Genomic DNA, 14,893 nt, shown 5'->3' with positions numbered 1-14,893 from the left:
CTCAGCTCACAGCAACCTCCAACTCCTGGGCTCAAGCAAGTCTTCTGCCTCTGCCTCCCAAGTAGCTGGGACCACAGGCGCCTGCCACAGCGCCCGGCTATTTTTTGGTTGCAGCCGTCATTGTTGTTTGGCGGGCCCGGGCTGGATTCGAACCCACCACCTTGGGTGTACGTGGCTGGCACCTTAGCCACTTGAGCCACAGGCGCCGAGCCAAGTGTTTCTACTTTTAGTAGAGACTGGGTCTCACTCTTGCTCAGACTGGTCTCCTGAGCTCAAGCAATCCACCTGCCTTAGCCTCCCAGAGTGCTAGGATTCCAGGTGTGAGCCACCCCACCCAGCCAAGATGGGAAGGTTTTTCCAAAACCCTAAGGGAAGATAACTAAGCAACAAAGAGGTGGCAGTGGTCATTGATATGCTTGTGCACTCAGGGCTGGGGCACCTTGCTCTGGGGCCTTGAGGTGGCTTGGCCACTGGGGTAGGTGGGAAGAAACCTCTCCCACCTCTGGGATTGAAACACTCTGTGAACACTGTGCTTCTCGCTGTGAAACACCGAGACTCAGGACTCAGGAATAATGGGTCACGTGCTAAAGGCTGCGTTTGGGAAGCCTTGGAGGTGGCCCAGGTCCTGAGCCTGCTGTCTTTCACACTACAGCCCTGAGAAGCAGGGCCTGGGCTGGGGGCTGAGGCCTGGGTGCTAAGCTCCCCCCTGCATTCCTGGGACCTAGAACGGAGCCTGGCACAGAGCAGGCCCTTGGGAGAGCCTGTTCAGTGACTCAGTTTGGTAACTCACATGCCCATTTTTCTTAACAAGGAAGGCTTAGAGCTGTTAAATGCTGTCCCAGAGCCAGTCAGTTTGTGGCTGGTTCTGAATCTGTTCCCTGGAGAGCCGGGGGTGATGACCCCGGGATTCTTGAGTGCTCAGAGTGTGCAGCATGGGAATTCCAAGGTGCCTTCCTCCAAGCCCTCCCTTTCACATGGGGCGGGGGTGGTGTGTGGTGGTGTGGCCAGCCTAGGCGCCTGGAGCCTCTGTCCCCTGCCCCTTTGTCTCATTTGACACAATGGGTGGCTTTTTGTCCCTATAAAGTCCCTTTCACTGTTAGGAAAAGGGCCAGGGCAGGGTGGGGGCTGGGCCCGGCCAAGTTGTAAGTGTCCTCAGGCTGCCCAGATGTGCCCCCAGTGAGGAGAACCCTGGGAAAGGTTCATTTTGCTGCTCTGGATGGAGCAGTGGGAGCTGTAACCGGAATCGCGGCCTTGCACCCTCTACCCCGACCCTGGGGTGGCCTTTGACCTCATTATTTTTAAAATATTTGGTTTAGTTGCCCGCATTTATTTATTTATTTAGAGACAGAGTTTCTCTTGTTGCCCCAGGCTAGAGTGCCCTGGCATCAGCCCAGCTCACAGCAACTGCAAACTCCTGGGCTCAGGCAATCCTGAGTAGCTGGGACTACGGGTGCCCGCCGCAATGCCTGGCTGATTTTTCTATTTTTAGTTGGGGAGGGCAGCCTCCTATTCTTGCTCAGACTGGTCCCAAACTCCTGAGCTCAAAGGAACCTCCTGCCTTGGCCTCCCACAGTATTGGGATTACAGGTATGAGCCACTGTGCCTGGCCAGATGCCCACATTTAAAAAGTTGAAGATGTCCATATAAAAAATCCAGGCTTTTAGTGCCTCTTGAAAAATTTGAAGCTCTGGCTGCCCCAAGCCTGTGTCCCCAGAAGCACCAGCAGCTGCTCTCCCCCTCCAGAGACCCCCACCTGGTCCAGCATGGTCATTTCTGTGACCCACCAGCCCCAGAGTGCTAATGTGAGACAACAGTGTCAACTTCCAGGCCCTGAGGTGCTTTTCTTCTGCGATGCTTCCCTCACCTGGGATTTAGCCCTTCACTCCCTGGAGTGTCTCACAGTCCTCGTGACCCTGGGGCTTTAACTGTTTCTGTCACATCATTTCACTTGCACAACAGATTTGGATAAGTGCACCCACCCCAAACTCCTTCACATGTCAGATGAGGAAATAGACCACAAAGTTGACTCTCAAGGCCACATAGCGGGTATACAAAGCTCTGGTCTGCCCAGGAAGTGGGGAGGATTAAAAGAGTTGGGGTGACTCTTGGGTTGACAGGAGGACGCGCAGCTCTAGGAGTTTCCTAGGGCTGAGATGGCCTCTCTTGGGAGCTAGCAGGCTGATCTGTATGTGCCTAGTGCCTGAGTTTAGATAGATTAGACTGAGGCCTCACGCCTGTCTGGATCTACACACCCTTAACTCCCGCAGGAAACTAGGCATGGAGGCTGATTAGGAAAATCCCCATGGGCTCAGTGCCTGTAGCACAGTGGTTATGGCACTGGTTACAGCACCGAGGTTGGCAGGTTTGAACCCCTCCTGGGCCAGCTAAACAACAATGACAACTATAACAAAAAATAGCCGGGCATTGTGGTGGGCACCTGTGGTCCCAGCTGCATGGGAGGCTGAGGCAAGAGAATCGCTTAAGCCCAAGAGTTTGAGGTTGCTGTGAGCTGTGATGCCATGGTACTCTACTGAGGGCAACATAGTGAGACTCACTCTCTCTCATTAAAAAAAAAAAAAGAATCCCCATGTTCTTGATTCCTCAGAGTGTTAATGACTAAAATGTTGAATGTTGAGCCTGTGTTGGGTGCTGGTCTGAATATATTGCCCGAAGTACTTCATTTACATTATCTCAAGACCACTCTGTAAAACAGGCACTTTTTCAAGATGATGCCAAGGCACAGAGAGGTTAAGCAACTTGCCTGAGGTCACACAGCTAGCGAGTTGGCAGGGCCAGAGCTTGAACCTGAGGAGCTGATAGACCAGCCTTCCATCAGAATTAATGCCACCCCAGCCTGAGCAAAAGTGAGATCTGTCTCTACTAAAAATAGAAAAATTAGTAGTCCTTGTTTAAAGAAAAAGTTCCTGATGCAAATCCTTTAGTATTTCAGAAGGGGAAAAAAGTTCCTGTGCCCTTGAGATTTCCAGGTAGTTCTCTATTTCTCTCTAGGGCCTTCCTAGGGAAGCACTGCAGGGGCCTGAGAGTTTGATCCCCCTGGGGGTTTGGCTGTGTGTGTGTGTGTGTAAGAGACATACAGATGCACGTGTAGACACGTACTGAAAAGCACAGGACAGGTGACTATTTAGGCAAAAGAGACCTGCTCTGGGGCCCAGAGGGAAGACACAGAGCTCTGTCCTTTCCCAGATACCCACACAGATCCTTTGTTCCCTCCTTCAGCTCCATGGGTCTAGGATCACATGTCACCTTGCTGGCGAGATCTTTCTTGGCCCAAATCTAAAACTGCAGCAGTGACCCTGCTGCCGTCTCCCTTTCCCTTTTCTCAGTCGGTGCTGTTGAATGTATGAACTCAGACAGGCATACACGGGCTGTGCTGTGAGGAGAGGGTGTCTGGGTTGTGGCATGAGGGGCCTGAGCAGGTGGCAGAATCAGGGTCTTTTGTCACCCTCTGCCCCCAGCTGCCTACTGCTGTCCTCCTAACTGAACAGTGGGGTAAGTCCCACTGTCAGACATACATCCCTGGCCTCTTCCTCAAACTAGAGTGTGGGCCTTGGCTGGACGGGGTGCAGCGCATTCTGCAGCTTCTGGAGCTGAGACCTGGGCTTTGTCTCCGCAGTAGGGCCACCCAGACCAGTGAAGGGGTCAGCGAATGTGATGGTGCCCTGTCCTGAGCAGGAACTCTCCCAGGGCCTGGGCTGGGGGCTCAGGGACCAGGAGAAACCAGTTAGTCTGGTTCAGATGGAGGAATGGACCTTCCTTGTTCTAGGGCAGAAACCAAGGCGGCTCCCTGGGCACAGAGCCCGGCATCTCTGCCAGAAGGAACGCTAAAAATTCCCACTGCTTATCCACCTGCTTCATCTGGAGGCTGTTTGCTGATCTGGAAACCAGGGGTGGGGCCGGAGTGCAGGGCAGGGACGGAGACAGAGAGCTTGGGTGCTCTGCTCTGCCCAGCCTGGTCCTCAGAGCCAGCTGAAGTGCCCTTGTTTTTTACACATCACTAAATAACTTGTAGTAGTACTACATAACCTACTTATAGTAGGATGCAGGAAAGGACAGATCTGGGTTCCAATCCCACTCTGCCCTTTATCGCTGGTGACTGCAGGTGCATCTCCTTCTGAGCTTCCATTTAGAAATTAGGGACAAGGAATAGTTCAGACTTATGAGAGTCTGGTGAAGGTGGGATTGATGACTCACAGCTGGTGCATGGGGGGGAGGGCACGAGGTTGTTACTGTGGCCAAGGCCGTGAGCGACAGTACAGATGACTCAGAAGTGTTCGTTCGTTCGTGTAAACCTGACATGGTCTTTTCTTGATTCTATTGGTTCACTGTATTGTCCAGCCTCCTTTCAGATGGTTGGAACCAGGCCACACAATGGCAGTGGAGACCTGTAAAGAATTTGCTTTAAATAAAAAAAAGTCATTATTTTATTATCCATTTCTCACCTGGAGAAGGTTCTGGGCATGCTGTTTCAAGAGTATTTGTCCCAAGCGGCACCTGTGGCTCAAGGAGTAGGGCGCTGGCCCCATATGCCCGAGGTGGCGGTTCAAGCCCGGCCCCAGTCAAAAAAAAAAAAAAGCAAAAAAAAGAGGGTATTTGTTCCCCTTCAGAACACTGGCCTCCCCCAGCTCTGGGAAGCTATGGCCTCCCTGGTTTGTCTGTTTTCAGCAGGGTGGCCTAAAGGTTGGGGGGTCTAGGTGTGGGGGAATCTGTCCTGAAACATCCTGCCCTGGGCCCTCACTCATAAGGGCTCTGACCCCAGCTTGGCGTATGCCTGGAGGTGAGGTCCAGCCACTATCCCCACTTCCTGATCTGGTCTGCTGGTGAGGTTGGCAGGGGGTTGTGTGAGGCAGGGATCTTTTGGAACTTGCTCTACAAAGGAGACCTTCCCGGGGGCTACCATTTGTGGGTGAGCGGCTTCCTTGGGTAAAGGGGAGACAAGGCCAAGAGCAGGTCACAGGTTGACACCTGCTTCTTGTTTTTTTTTGAGACAGAGCCTCAAGCTGTTGCCCTGGGTAGAGTGCTTTTGCATCACAGCTCACAGCAACCTCCAACTTCTGGGCTTAAGCGATTCTCTTGCCTCAGCCTCCCAAGTAGCTGGGACTACAGGCGCCTGCTACAATGCCCAGCCATTTTTTAGTTGTAGTTGTCATTGTTGTTTGGCAGGGTCACTGACACCTGCTTCTTTTCATACATAGCAACTGTGCTGGGCAGGTTTTCGATCCTGAGCCACAGATGAGGAAATGGGAACATTAGTGCCTGAGCACATATTTATGGAGCACGTACTCTGTGCTGGGCCTTGGAGATACAGCAGTGAAAACCCAGAATTCAGGTGATACCTGTGGCTCAGTGGGTAGGGCACCAGCCCCATATACCAAGGGTGGTGGGTTCGAACCTGGCCCTGGCCAGCTATAACAGCAAAGACAACTATAACAACAACAAAAATAGCGGGGCGTTGTGGTGGGCGCCTATATTTCCAGCTACTCAGGAGGCTGAGGCAAGAGAATTGCTTAAGCCCAAGAGTTGGAGGTTGCTGTGAGCTGTGACGCTACATTACTCTACTGAGGGCAACAAAGTGAGTCTCTGTCTCAAATTTAAAAAAAGGAAAACCCAGAATTCCTCTTAGAGTCTGCATTCTGGTGGGTAGACTTCACTCAAGTCGCACAGGGGAACCCCCACAGAGACGGGAAGGTGCTTGCCCACCCCAGCCTTTGACTCCCAAGTCCTGGGACCCACCTTCCACTTCCCCAGTGGGCCTCGCCCTTCCCGAGTCAGACCTCAGGGGAGGGTGGGAGGAGGAGGCAGGAGAGGGCTGCAGGCCAGGGTAGTGTGTAGACTCCTGCATAAACTTACCTTCTGGACCTTGGGGGCGCTTTTTCAGGGTGGGGTACTTGGCAGGTGTCCAGTTGAGGCTGTGCTTGGGGGCCTTTAGCTGCCCCTCAGCTGATGTGAGCGGTCAGGGGGACTTTTTGTCTCCAGAAGCAGGGCTGCTGCTCTGTGATCCCACTGACTTGGCCTTGAACTGGTAGTAAGGTGGGGGAGCAGGACTTTACACCAGGAGTTTGGGCACCAAAGCCCATTCTCTTAGCCACTGAACACACTCTGCCACATGGGAAGGGTGCGACAGACAGGTCCTTTGACCTCTCTGAAGCCCAGTTTCACCTGTAAGATGGGTAATATCCAGACAGAAGGGCAGTTGGAAGGGCCAGAGATGTGGGGTAGGAGAGGCAGAGGGTGGGGTGTCACTCACAGGCCTTGTGATACTCTCTGCTGGGCCTAGGTGGGAGGAGGACATGTTTTCTCACCTTTGGGACTGTAATCAGCTCTCAAGGACATGACAGTGACTTGATCTTCCTTTTAGCAGCTTTTACTGAGCCTCGGTCCTATACTGGGTCTCAGGATGCAGCTGTGAGACAGATGGCTGTGACCTGGGCCCTGGAGAGCTAACGGTCTGGGGAAGGAAACAGAGTTACCGTCCTGGGTGGTGGGAGCCTGGGAGGCCTTAGGAGCACAGAAGAGGTGCTAGAACACAGACTAGAGGAGCCGGGAAGCTGTGCTGGAGTACCTGACATCTTCCCTAAAGAGGAGTGAGGGTTACCAGGCCAGGCCCCAGCACAGGGGTATATAGCAGGGGCCAAATCAGTATTTGTTTGGGTTTTTTTCTTTTCTTTTTTTTTTTTTTGAGACAGAGTCTCACTCTGTTGCCCTGGGTAGAGTGGCTTACTGCAACCTCAAACTCCTGGGCTCAAGCGATCCTCTTGCCTCAGCCTGCTGAGTAGCTGAGACTCTAGGCACTTGGCCACGATGTGGCAAGGTCTATTTTAGTAGTGATGTGGTCTTGCTGTCGTTCATGTTGGTCTTGAACTCCTGAGCTCAAGCAGTCCGCCCACTTCGGCCTCTCAGAGTACTACCAAATCAATATTTCTTGACTAAATCAGAAATGAGGCCAAGGCTCTGCCTGTCTCTCCCCTTAGGTGCTGGGGCTGCTGGTGTGGGCCCTGATTGCTGACACACCGTACCACCTGTATCCAGCCTACGGCTGGGTGATGTTCGTCTCTGTCTTCCTCTGGCTGGTGACAATCGTCTTCTTCATCCTCTACCTGTTTCAGCTGCACATGAAGTTACACATGGTGCCCTGGCCCCTGGTGGTGAGTCAGGGTGGGGGCAGGAGGGTGGCTCCGGCTGGCCTCCAGGTGTGACTGGTGAAGTGAGAAGTGGCACAGTGGGGGTGTGGTGGCTGGTGTCCTCACTGACTTACAGTTGACCTGCAGAGCCAGGGTGTGGGGAGGGTTAATGGTTCAGGTATCTGGTTTTTCTGAGCACCATGAGCCAAGAAGAGGCTTGACCTTGTCCTAGGAAGGGGGTAGAAGTGAGGAGGCTGCTGCATGCATGCACAAGAGGCCATTTGGGAACGTGAAAATATTTTTCCTTACTGTGGGTGGTCAGGACTTGAGTCTATATTGTGTAGGTTTGTCAGCCTCTGGCTGGGCCTAGCCAGGCCACCCTGACTGTGGCTAGGGTGAGCTGTTGGGAATCACCCAGGCCCTAAGGCACCCAGCTGCCTCCTGGCTGGGCCAATGTGACTAGGAGAGAGCCTGAGTGTCCCGTCCCAGGTTTGCCCTAGAATAGTCTCAGGACACAGAGCTGAGAGCGGACATAGGAAGTACCCTGAACAGACACAGAAAGCTGCTAGGTTTTTTTTTTTTTTTTTTTTTTGCTGACCCGGAAAACCCCTGCAGCTGGGGTCTGAGGCTTTCAGTGAGCAGAGAGGCACATGATTGTAAGGCAAGCAAGGCTGGGACTAGGCGTCATTGTTTGGAATTCAATGACTTTTTAAACTGAGGAAACGTGAGTCATCCTCAAGACAGAATGGGTTTGTTAGATCTCCGTGTCACTGGCAGTGTTTGCGGGGGTCGCTCAGCTTGCAGGAAAGATCCGTTTATTTATTTATTTTTGGATATAGATACTCATTCCCATCCCCTGGGTAAGTGCAGTGGCTTCATCACAGCTCACTGTGACCTCACCTTCCTGGGCTCAAGTGATCCTCCTGCCTCAGCCTCCCAGAGTGCTAGGATTATAAGTGTGAGCAACTAGGCCTGGCCCCCCAGGGAAGAGTTTGGTTTTTTTTAGAGACAGAATCTTACTTTGTCACCCTTGGTAGAGTGCTGTGGCATCATAGCTCACAGCAACCTCCAGCTCTTGGACTTAGGCAATTCTCTTTCCTCAGCCTCCCAGTAGCTGGGACTACAGGCACCCGCCACAACACCCGGCTATTTTGTTGTTGTTGTTGCTGTTTGGCTGGGGCTACCCTTGGGTTGGGGCCAGCGCCCTACTCACTGATCCATAGGTGCTGCTCCGTGGGTTTTTTTGGAAGTTTTTGGCCAGGCCGGGTTTGAAGCAGCCACCTCTGGTATATGGGGCTGGTGCCCTACTCCTTTGAGCCACAGGCAGTACCCTGCTCAGTGTTTTTTTTTTTTTTTTTTAAAGAGATAGAGTTTCACTCTGTTGCCCTGGGTAGAGTGCTGTGGCATCAGAGCTCACAGTAACCTCAAACTGCTGGGCTTAAGTGATCCTCTTGTTTCAGCCTCCCAAGTAGCTGGGAATGTAGGCACCTGCTAGCATGCCTGTAGTTTTGGCAGAGACAGGGTCTCACTCTTATTCAGGCTCAACTCCTGAGCTTAGGCAATCCACTTCAGCCTTCCAGAGTGCTGGGATTACAGGTGTAAGCCACTGCACCTGGCCACAGGTTTTGAGGTGAGGAGAAGGCGGCTTGACTCCCAAGCTCAGGGTTCAGCCCTCTGCCCTATGTCCTGGGGGCTTTTTAGAAAAAAGTATCTGGAGATAGAAGCCCCTTGTTACCTAGAGCACCAGCCACAGATGTTGATGGCACAACACCACAGGCCCTGGTGGCGGAGCTCTGTTTTTGGTGCTCCTGGATCTTTTAGCAGACGGGCAAGGAGGTAACCACATAGAGAAGGCTGGATTAGAATGGACCGTGCAGGATCCAGACCAGATGTATGAGTGAGCTGGGTCAGCGGGGGCTCTAGTGAGCCCAGCACCCATCTGTCCATAGGAAGCCATCTCTACTCAGCTCCATCTGTCACTAGTGGGCATGTGGCCCCTTGGTGCGAAATCTTTTGATATATTTAGATTTTTTAATATGAATGTTTCAATGTGAAATCTAATTTTAAGATGTTGGTAATTTTTAAAAAGTGTATGGGACAAACAGAATGTTTGAAGATGGTTAACAGGTTGTAGGACCCAACCCATTGGGAGATGGCGGCAGGGCCTGCTCAGCAGCTGAGGGCTGCTTCCTGCCAGTCTAGCTCAGTAACCAGCTAGGTGTCTTGGTCCTCCTGCAGTCCTGACCCTGGGCATTTGCTTGGGGCTTAAGCTTAGGATACGGCCAAATGAGAGACATAGATCCCACCCCTGGATGCAGAGAGGGATGTGAGATCCTACCCTAGGACTAGCCACCAAGCCCAGCCCTGCAGTGGGATCAGGGAGGGCCTGGGCTTGCCTGAGTCACACTTGGGAGTGGCCCATAATTCTTTAGATGGTACAAAAAGGTTGTAGATTGACCTTTGGCTGTGGGGAGTGGGTTTGGCCTCTCGGCACTGGCCTCGGCCTTAGCCCTGGCCCCAGCACTTTAGGCCCTCTCCCTCTGTCAGGGACGGAGGAGGTTGGGGGACTGTTGCCTTTTGAGGCCCTTTGGTGGGAAAGACCTATGTGTTTGCACCCCCATACTCTGACTGCATAGGGGTGTGCCATGGGAACCAGGAGGGTCCAGCTCTCCTTGGGTCTTTTTTTTTGAGACAGGAGCCTCAAGCTGTCCCCCTGGGTAGAGTGTCATGGCATCTCAGCTCACAGCAACCTCCCACTCCTGGGCTCAAGCGAGTCTCCTGCCTCAGCCTCCCAAGTAGCTGGGACCACAGGCACCCGCCACAATGCCCAGCTATTTTTTGGTTGCAGCTGTTATTGTTTGGCGGGCTGGGCCGGATTCGAACCCGCCACCTTGGGTGTATGTGGCTGGCGCCTTAGCCACTTGAGCCACAGGCGCCGAGCCTCTCCTTGTGTCTTAAGGTTTTTCTCCCCACCTACTTTCCACCCTGACCTCCTACAGTTAATGATCTTTAATGTTGGCGCCACCGTCCTCTACATCACTGCCTTCATCACATGCTCTGCAGCAGTGGAGCTGACGTCCCTGAAGGGCACACGACCTTATAACCAGCGTGCGGCAGCATCGGTGAGTATGCTTCCTGGGCTCCCAGCAGCCTGCTGGAGAGATGGGTCAAACCAAGGTCTCAGCCCCACAACTCATATGGCTTGAGCCCAGGCTCCCCTCCACCTCCTCAGCAGTCATCACCCAAACTCTTAGTGGGTCTCAGAGGGAGCTGGGATACTTTCAGCCTTCCATGATTAATAGTAAAACCTTGAAGAACCAAAATGCTTGAGGAAAGGGGTGTGGTGGCCAGTGGGTTTTGGGTTAGCTGCTGAATTTTATTGTATGTCAGTTGTGCCACGCTGATTTAGGTCACATGCCACCTTGGAGAATATATTAAAAACTAGGGACCCTCCCTGTGATACATACACATGCAAAAACCTTTTGGTTTAAACCATTTGGAAAGATTGACAGGCTCTCCTATGAAGCCCAACTCTGGACTCAGGTTAAGCGGCCAGTAAAGTAGCCACAGCCCCTCCACGCCTGCCACGCTTCACTCCACAGGCCCTGTGCCCATTTCCTACAGGATCCTGCAGCCTCCCCCGAATGAGGAAGAGGAGGGGACTACCAGTCCCTCTTTACAGACAAAGAAACTTTGGCACAGAGAGTTTGGGTGACATGCTCATCATGGCAAAGTCCAGGATAGGTCAGGGTCCAGATCAGCATTTGGGTTTCCCTACTCTTCCTGGTGAGGGTGTTTTTGAAATCAGTAAACTCAGTCAAGTAACAGTGACAGAGATGTGGAGCTATGGCTGTAGGTATGTAGAAGTGTGTACTGGTTCTAGAAAATTCCTAGGGTGGCTTTTGAATGTTGTCTTTTTTTTTTGAGACAGTCTCACTTGGTCACCCAGGCTATAAGGGCCGTGATACTGTCATAGCTCACCGAAACCTCAAACCTCTTGGGTTCAAGTGATCCTCTTGCCTCAGCTTCTGGAGAAGCTGGGACTGCAGGCACCTGCCATAATGCCCAGCTAGTTTTCCTATTTTTATTTTATTTTAGACAGAGTCTCACTTTGGCGCCCTTGGTAGAGTACTGTGGCATCACAGCTCATAGCAATCTCCAACTCTTGGGCTTAGGCGATTCTCTTGTCTCAGCCTCCCAAGTAGCTTGGACTACCAGCTCCTGCCACAATGCCCGGCTCAAGTTTTTCTATTTTTAGTAGAGATAGGATCTCGTTCTTGCTTAGGCTGGCTCTAACTCATGAGCTCAAGCAATCCTCCCACCTGGGACTCCCAGAGTGCTAGGATTATAGGTGTGAGCCACCACGTCCAGCCTGAATGTTGCCTTTTTAAAACTGAATTGCTGCAAGATGCCCCCTCAATCATCCATCATTGCTCTTTATCAGTCTGACACAACTTGCTTGTATGGTTTTTAACTGTTTTCCCTATTAGAAGGTCACGTTGGCATTTGCAGAAGCTGGTGCTCATTAGCTTAGACAGCTGTTCTAAATGCACATGGCTAAGAATGGTTAACTAAACAGGCAGTTATTCAAGGTTTTACCTGACCGGTGTACTGTCTCCTTCTCATTCCCATTACCATGTGCAGACTGACTCAACCTTGCACCCTTCTCTCTTTCAGTTCTTTGCATGTTTAGTGATGATTGCCTATGGTGTGAGCGCTTTCTTCAGTTTCCAGGCCTGGCGAGGAGTGGGCAGCAATGCGGCCACCAGTCAGATGGCTGGTGGCTATGCCTAAACCACCTGTGCCGTGGCCCACTCTGGGGCCGAAGCTGCTGCTGGGTCACAGTGCAGGGTCACCCCTCAAGGTCAAGGCTGGAGAACCCTGCGGGGAGTCAGTCCGGCAGGGAGTATGCTTGCTCCCCCCTGCTCATCAGATTCAAGCTCTCACGTGCTCCTAAGGAAACAGGTCCACGTTGGCATGTATGGGCTAGCAAGGGGCCAGTGGCTGAGACCTTGTCCCTATCCCCCTTATTCAATGGAAGGTGACGGGGGATACAGGGCCCACAGTCTCTGCCTTGTCTTTAGAGGACTTCAGCATCTGGCTGGGGCCTGCCCTGCTCAGCAGCACTAAATGCACTAACAAAACTGCAGCCCTGCAGCCCTGACCTGCCATAACGTATCAAAGCCGAATAATAAGAAGCACACCTCAGCTTAGTCTTTGTTCCAGAAGAACTCAGCAAGCTCACGAAACATTCCAGTTCCTTAAAACACAACTCCAACCTGACCTTCCCTGCAAGCCACATCACGTGATTTTTGACAGCCTGGTCTTTGCCCTGAAGACATGCCAGCTACTTAAAAGCAAATCAGGTTTAAGTGACTTCTCAATGATGAAAAGCCTATCCAGGTTTCCTCCCTTTCCTAAGCCCTTCTTTATAATACTCCCTCTGGGAAAAGCTAACCTCCATGCTGACATCAGTGGCTGCTTCCTTGACACTGTTGATTAGGCACATGGGACGTGAAGGAGGGAGGGAATCAAGACCTTGCCTGGTAAGTTGTGATGTGGTTGGTAGTGACTGTTTTGTTCATTTGTTTCTTTCTTTTTTTTTACAAAAATAAAGATGAAAGAACTTATTTGGAAAAGTTGTTGGGGAATCACGTTTGCAGGTGATTGTATAAAGTTGCAGGTGGACTGTATAAAGGTTCCAAAATGTCTGCCATCGGGCAGTTCAGGTTCTAGTCATTCAGCACCGCCAATAATCATGGGCTGCCTGCCTGCTTTGTCTGGAGTCGTCCTGGTTTATGCTGCTTGTCCTGGCGCAAATGTAATAGCACTCCCTTTTATTCTCAAGTGTTCCAGTTGAACAGTAACTTACTCAGTCACCCTTGCTTTGGGTAAAATCTCAATAATGTCAAAAGTTGGTGAAGCTCAGAGGTCATGCCATCAAGGTGGCTGGCCCTGCCAGATGCTCAGATGGCAGTGACAGCACACAGGAAAGCACTGAGCCTGCTGAGCTTACTTTGCTACCATCATAGAGCAGCATTTCTCTGAATAATAAGCCAAAGGCATTTCTAGGTACCCTCTGGCCTTTTCAAAAATTGGGAACAATTAGGGCAGTGCTTGCGGCTCAAAGGAGTAGGGCACTGGCCCCATATACTGGAGGTGGCGAGTTCAAACCTGGCCCTGGCCAAAAACTGCAAAAATAAAATAAAATAATAAAAAATTGGGAACAATTGTAACTTGGTACAGTTGCAGACAGCTACTTTTTACTGCTAAAGGGGGGGACAAGTTTAGTAGTAACAAACTTGTTTACGCTGGGACAAACCTAGTTTATGCTGTTGTCCTGGTGTGAATATTATTTTGTTTTGTTTTGTTTTGAGACAGAGTCTTACTATGTTGCCCTCAGTGAATGCCGTGGTATAAGTGCTCACAGCAACCTCCAACTCTTGGGCTTAAGCGATTCTCTTGCCTCAGCCTCCCAAGTAGCTGGGACTACAGGCACCTGCTACACTGCCTGGCTATTTTTTTGTTATAGTTGTCATTGTTGTTTGGCAGGCCAGGGCTGGGTTTGAACCTGCCAGCCCTGATGTATGTGCCTGGCGCCCTAGCCGCTGAGTTACAGGTGCTGAGTCCTGGTGTGAATATTAACAGCATCCACTTTTACTCTCAAGTATCTCAGAGTTTAATAATAAATTATAGTACAGCGCCAGCCACATACACCGAGACTGGCGGGTTCGAACCTGGCCCAGGCCTGCTAAACAACAATGACAACTGCAACCAAAAATAGCCAGGTGTTGTGGCAGGTGTCTGTAGTCCCAGCTACTTGGGAGGCTGAAGCAAGAGAATCGCTTAAGCCCAAGAGTTAGAGGTTGCTGTGTGCAGTGACGCCATGGCACTCTACCAAGGGCGACAAAGCGAGATCTGTCTCAAAAAAAAAAAGAAAGGAAAAAAAATAAGATATAAAAGAGTTCAATACTAGGCAGGTTAGAGAGCTCACCCCAGTTACCAGGGTTATGACATAAAACACTGCTTATCTGGGTTGGGGGGGGGTGTGTGTGTTAAAATGCCAAGTCAATTCTTAGACTCTGCAGTTTGGGTGATAATTGCGTCCCATGGAGGAGGTCCTAAGCAATAGGAGCATGGGGCTGGGGCAGAATGTTGGGCTTTCTCATCCCAAGCCATCAAAGGTGGCACATGACATCTCAGTCTAAGTGTCTGTGTGCTCAGAGATATGGATAGCTAGGTTATTTCAAAAGAAATGAGAAAGCCTACTTATAATATTAAACTTTTTTTTTTTCTGAGTAGAAACTGCCTTTCTTCCTCTTTTTTCATCATTTAGTCTCTGGACTTTGTCCAGGTACCCTTTCTCAACTTGGCAGGCTGCTCAACAGGTCTTACCAAGTGCCTCAGCATGCCTGGCCAGTGGTGGACAGTCCCATTTATAAGAAGAACAGGAAGGAAAAGTAGCATTTTATTTTATTTACTTTTTTTTTGAAACAGTCTCACTTATGTCACTCTCTGTAAAGCGCGGTGACGTCACAGCTCACAGTAACCTCAAACTCTTAGGCTTAAGCGATTCTCTTGCCTCAGTCTCCTGAGTAGCTGGGACTACAGGCACCTGGCACAGTGCCCGGCTATTTTGTTGTTGTAGTTGTTTAGCTGGCCCAGGTCAGGTTCGAACCCACCACCCTCAATGTCTGTGGCTGGTGCCATAACCACTGTGCTACAGGTGCCAAGCTAGAAAAGTAGCATTTTTA

The 14,893-nt window shown here is 51.1% G+C and overlaps 1 protein-coding gene across 1 annotated transcript; it reads left to right on the top strand.

Moving 5' to 3' along the window:
• Positions 1-1,503: 1,503 nt before the first annotated feature.
• On the top strand, positions 1,504-11,933 carry PLLP (plasmolipin; the record flags this gene model as incomplete). Its single annotated transcript, XM_012806829.1, has 4 exons — positions 1,504-1,524; positions 6,990-7,163; positions 10,139-10,261; positions 11,817-11,933. Coding segments are annotated over 4 exons (435 nt in total), but the record flags the coding sequence as incomplete, so codon positions are not given.
• Between the last annotated feature and the right edge of the window lie 2,960 nt (positions 11,934-14,893).

Source organism: Otolemur garnettii, unplaced genomic scaffold (assembly GCF_000181295.1).
Source record: "Otolemur garnettii isolate 467f Iridium unplaced genomic scaffold, OtoGar3 scaffold00058, whole genome shotgun sequence".
NCBI lineage: Eukaryota > Metazoa > Chordata > Mammalia > Primates > Galagidae > Otolemur > Otolemur garnettii.
This window is presented reverse-complemented; position numbering and strand designations above follow the sequence as displayed.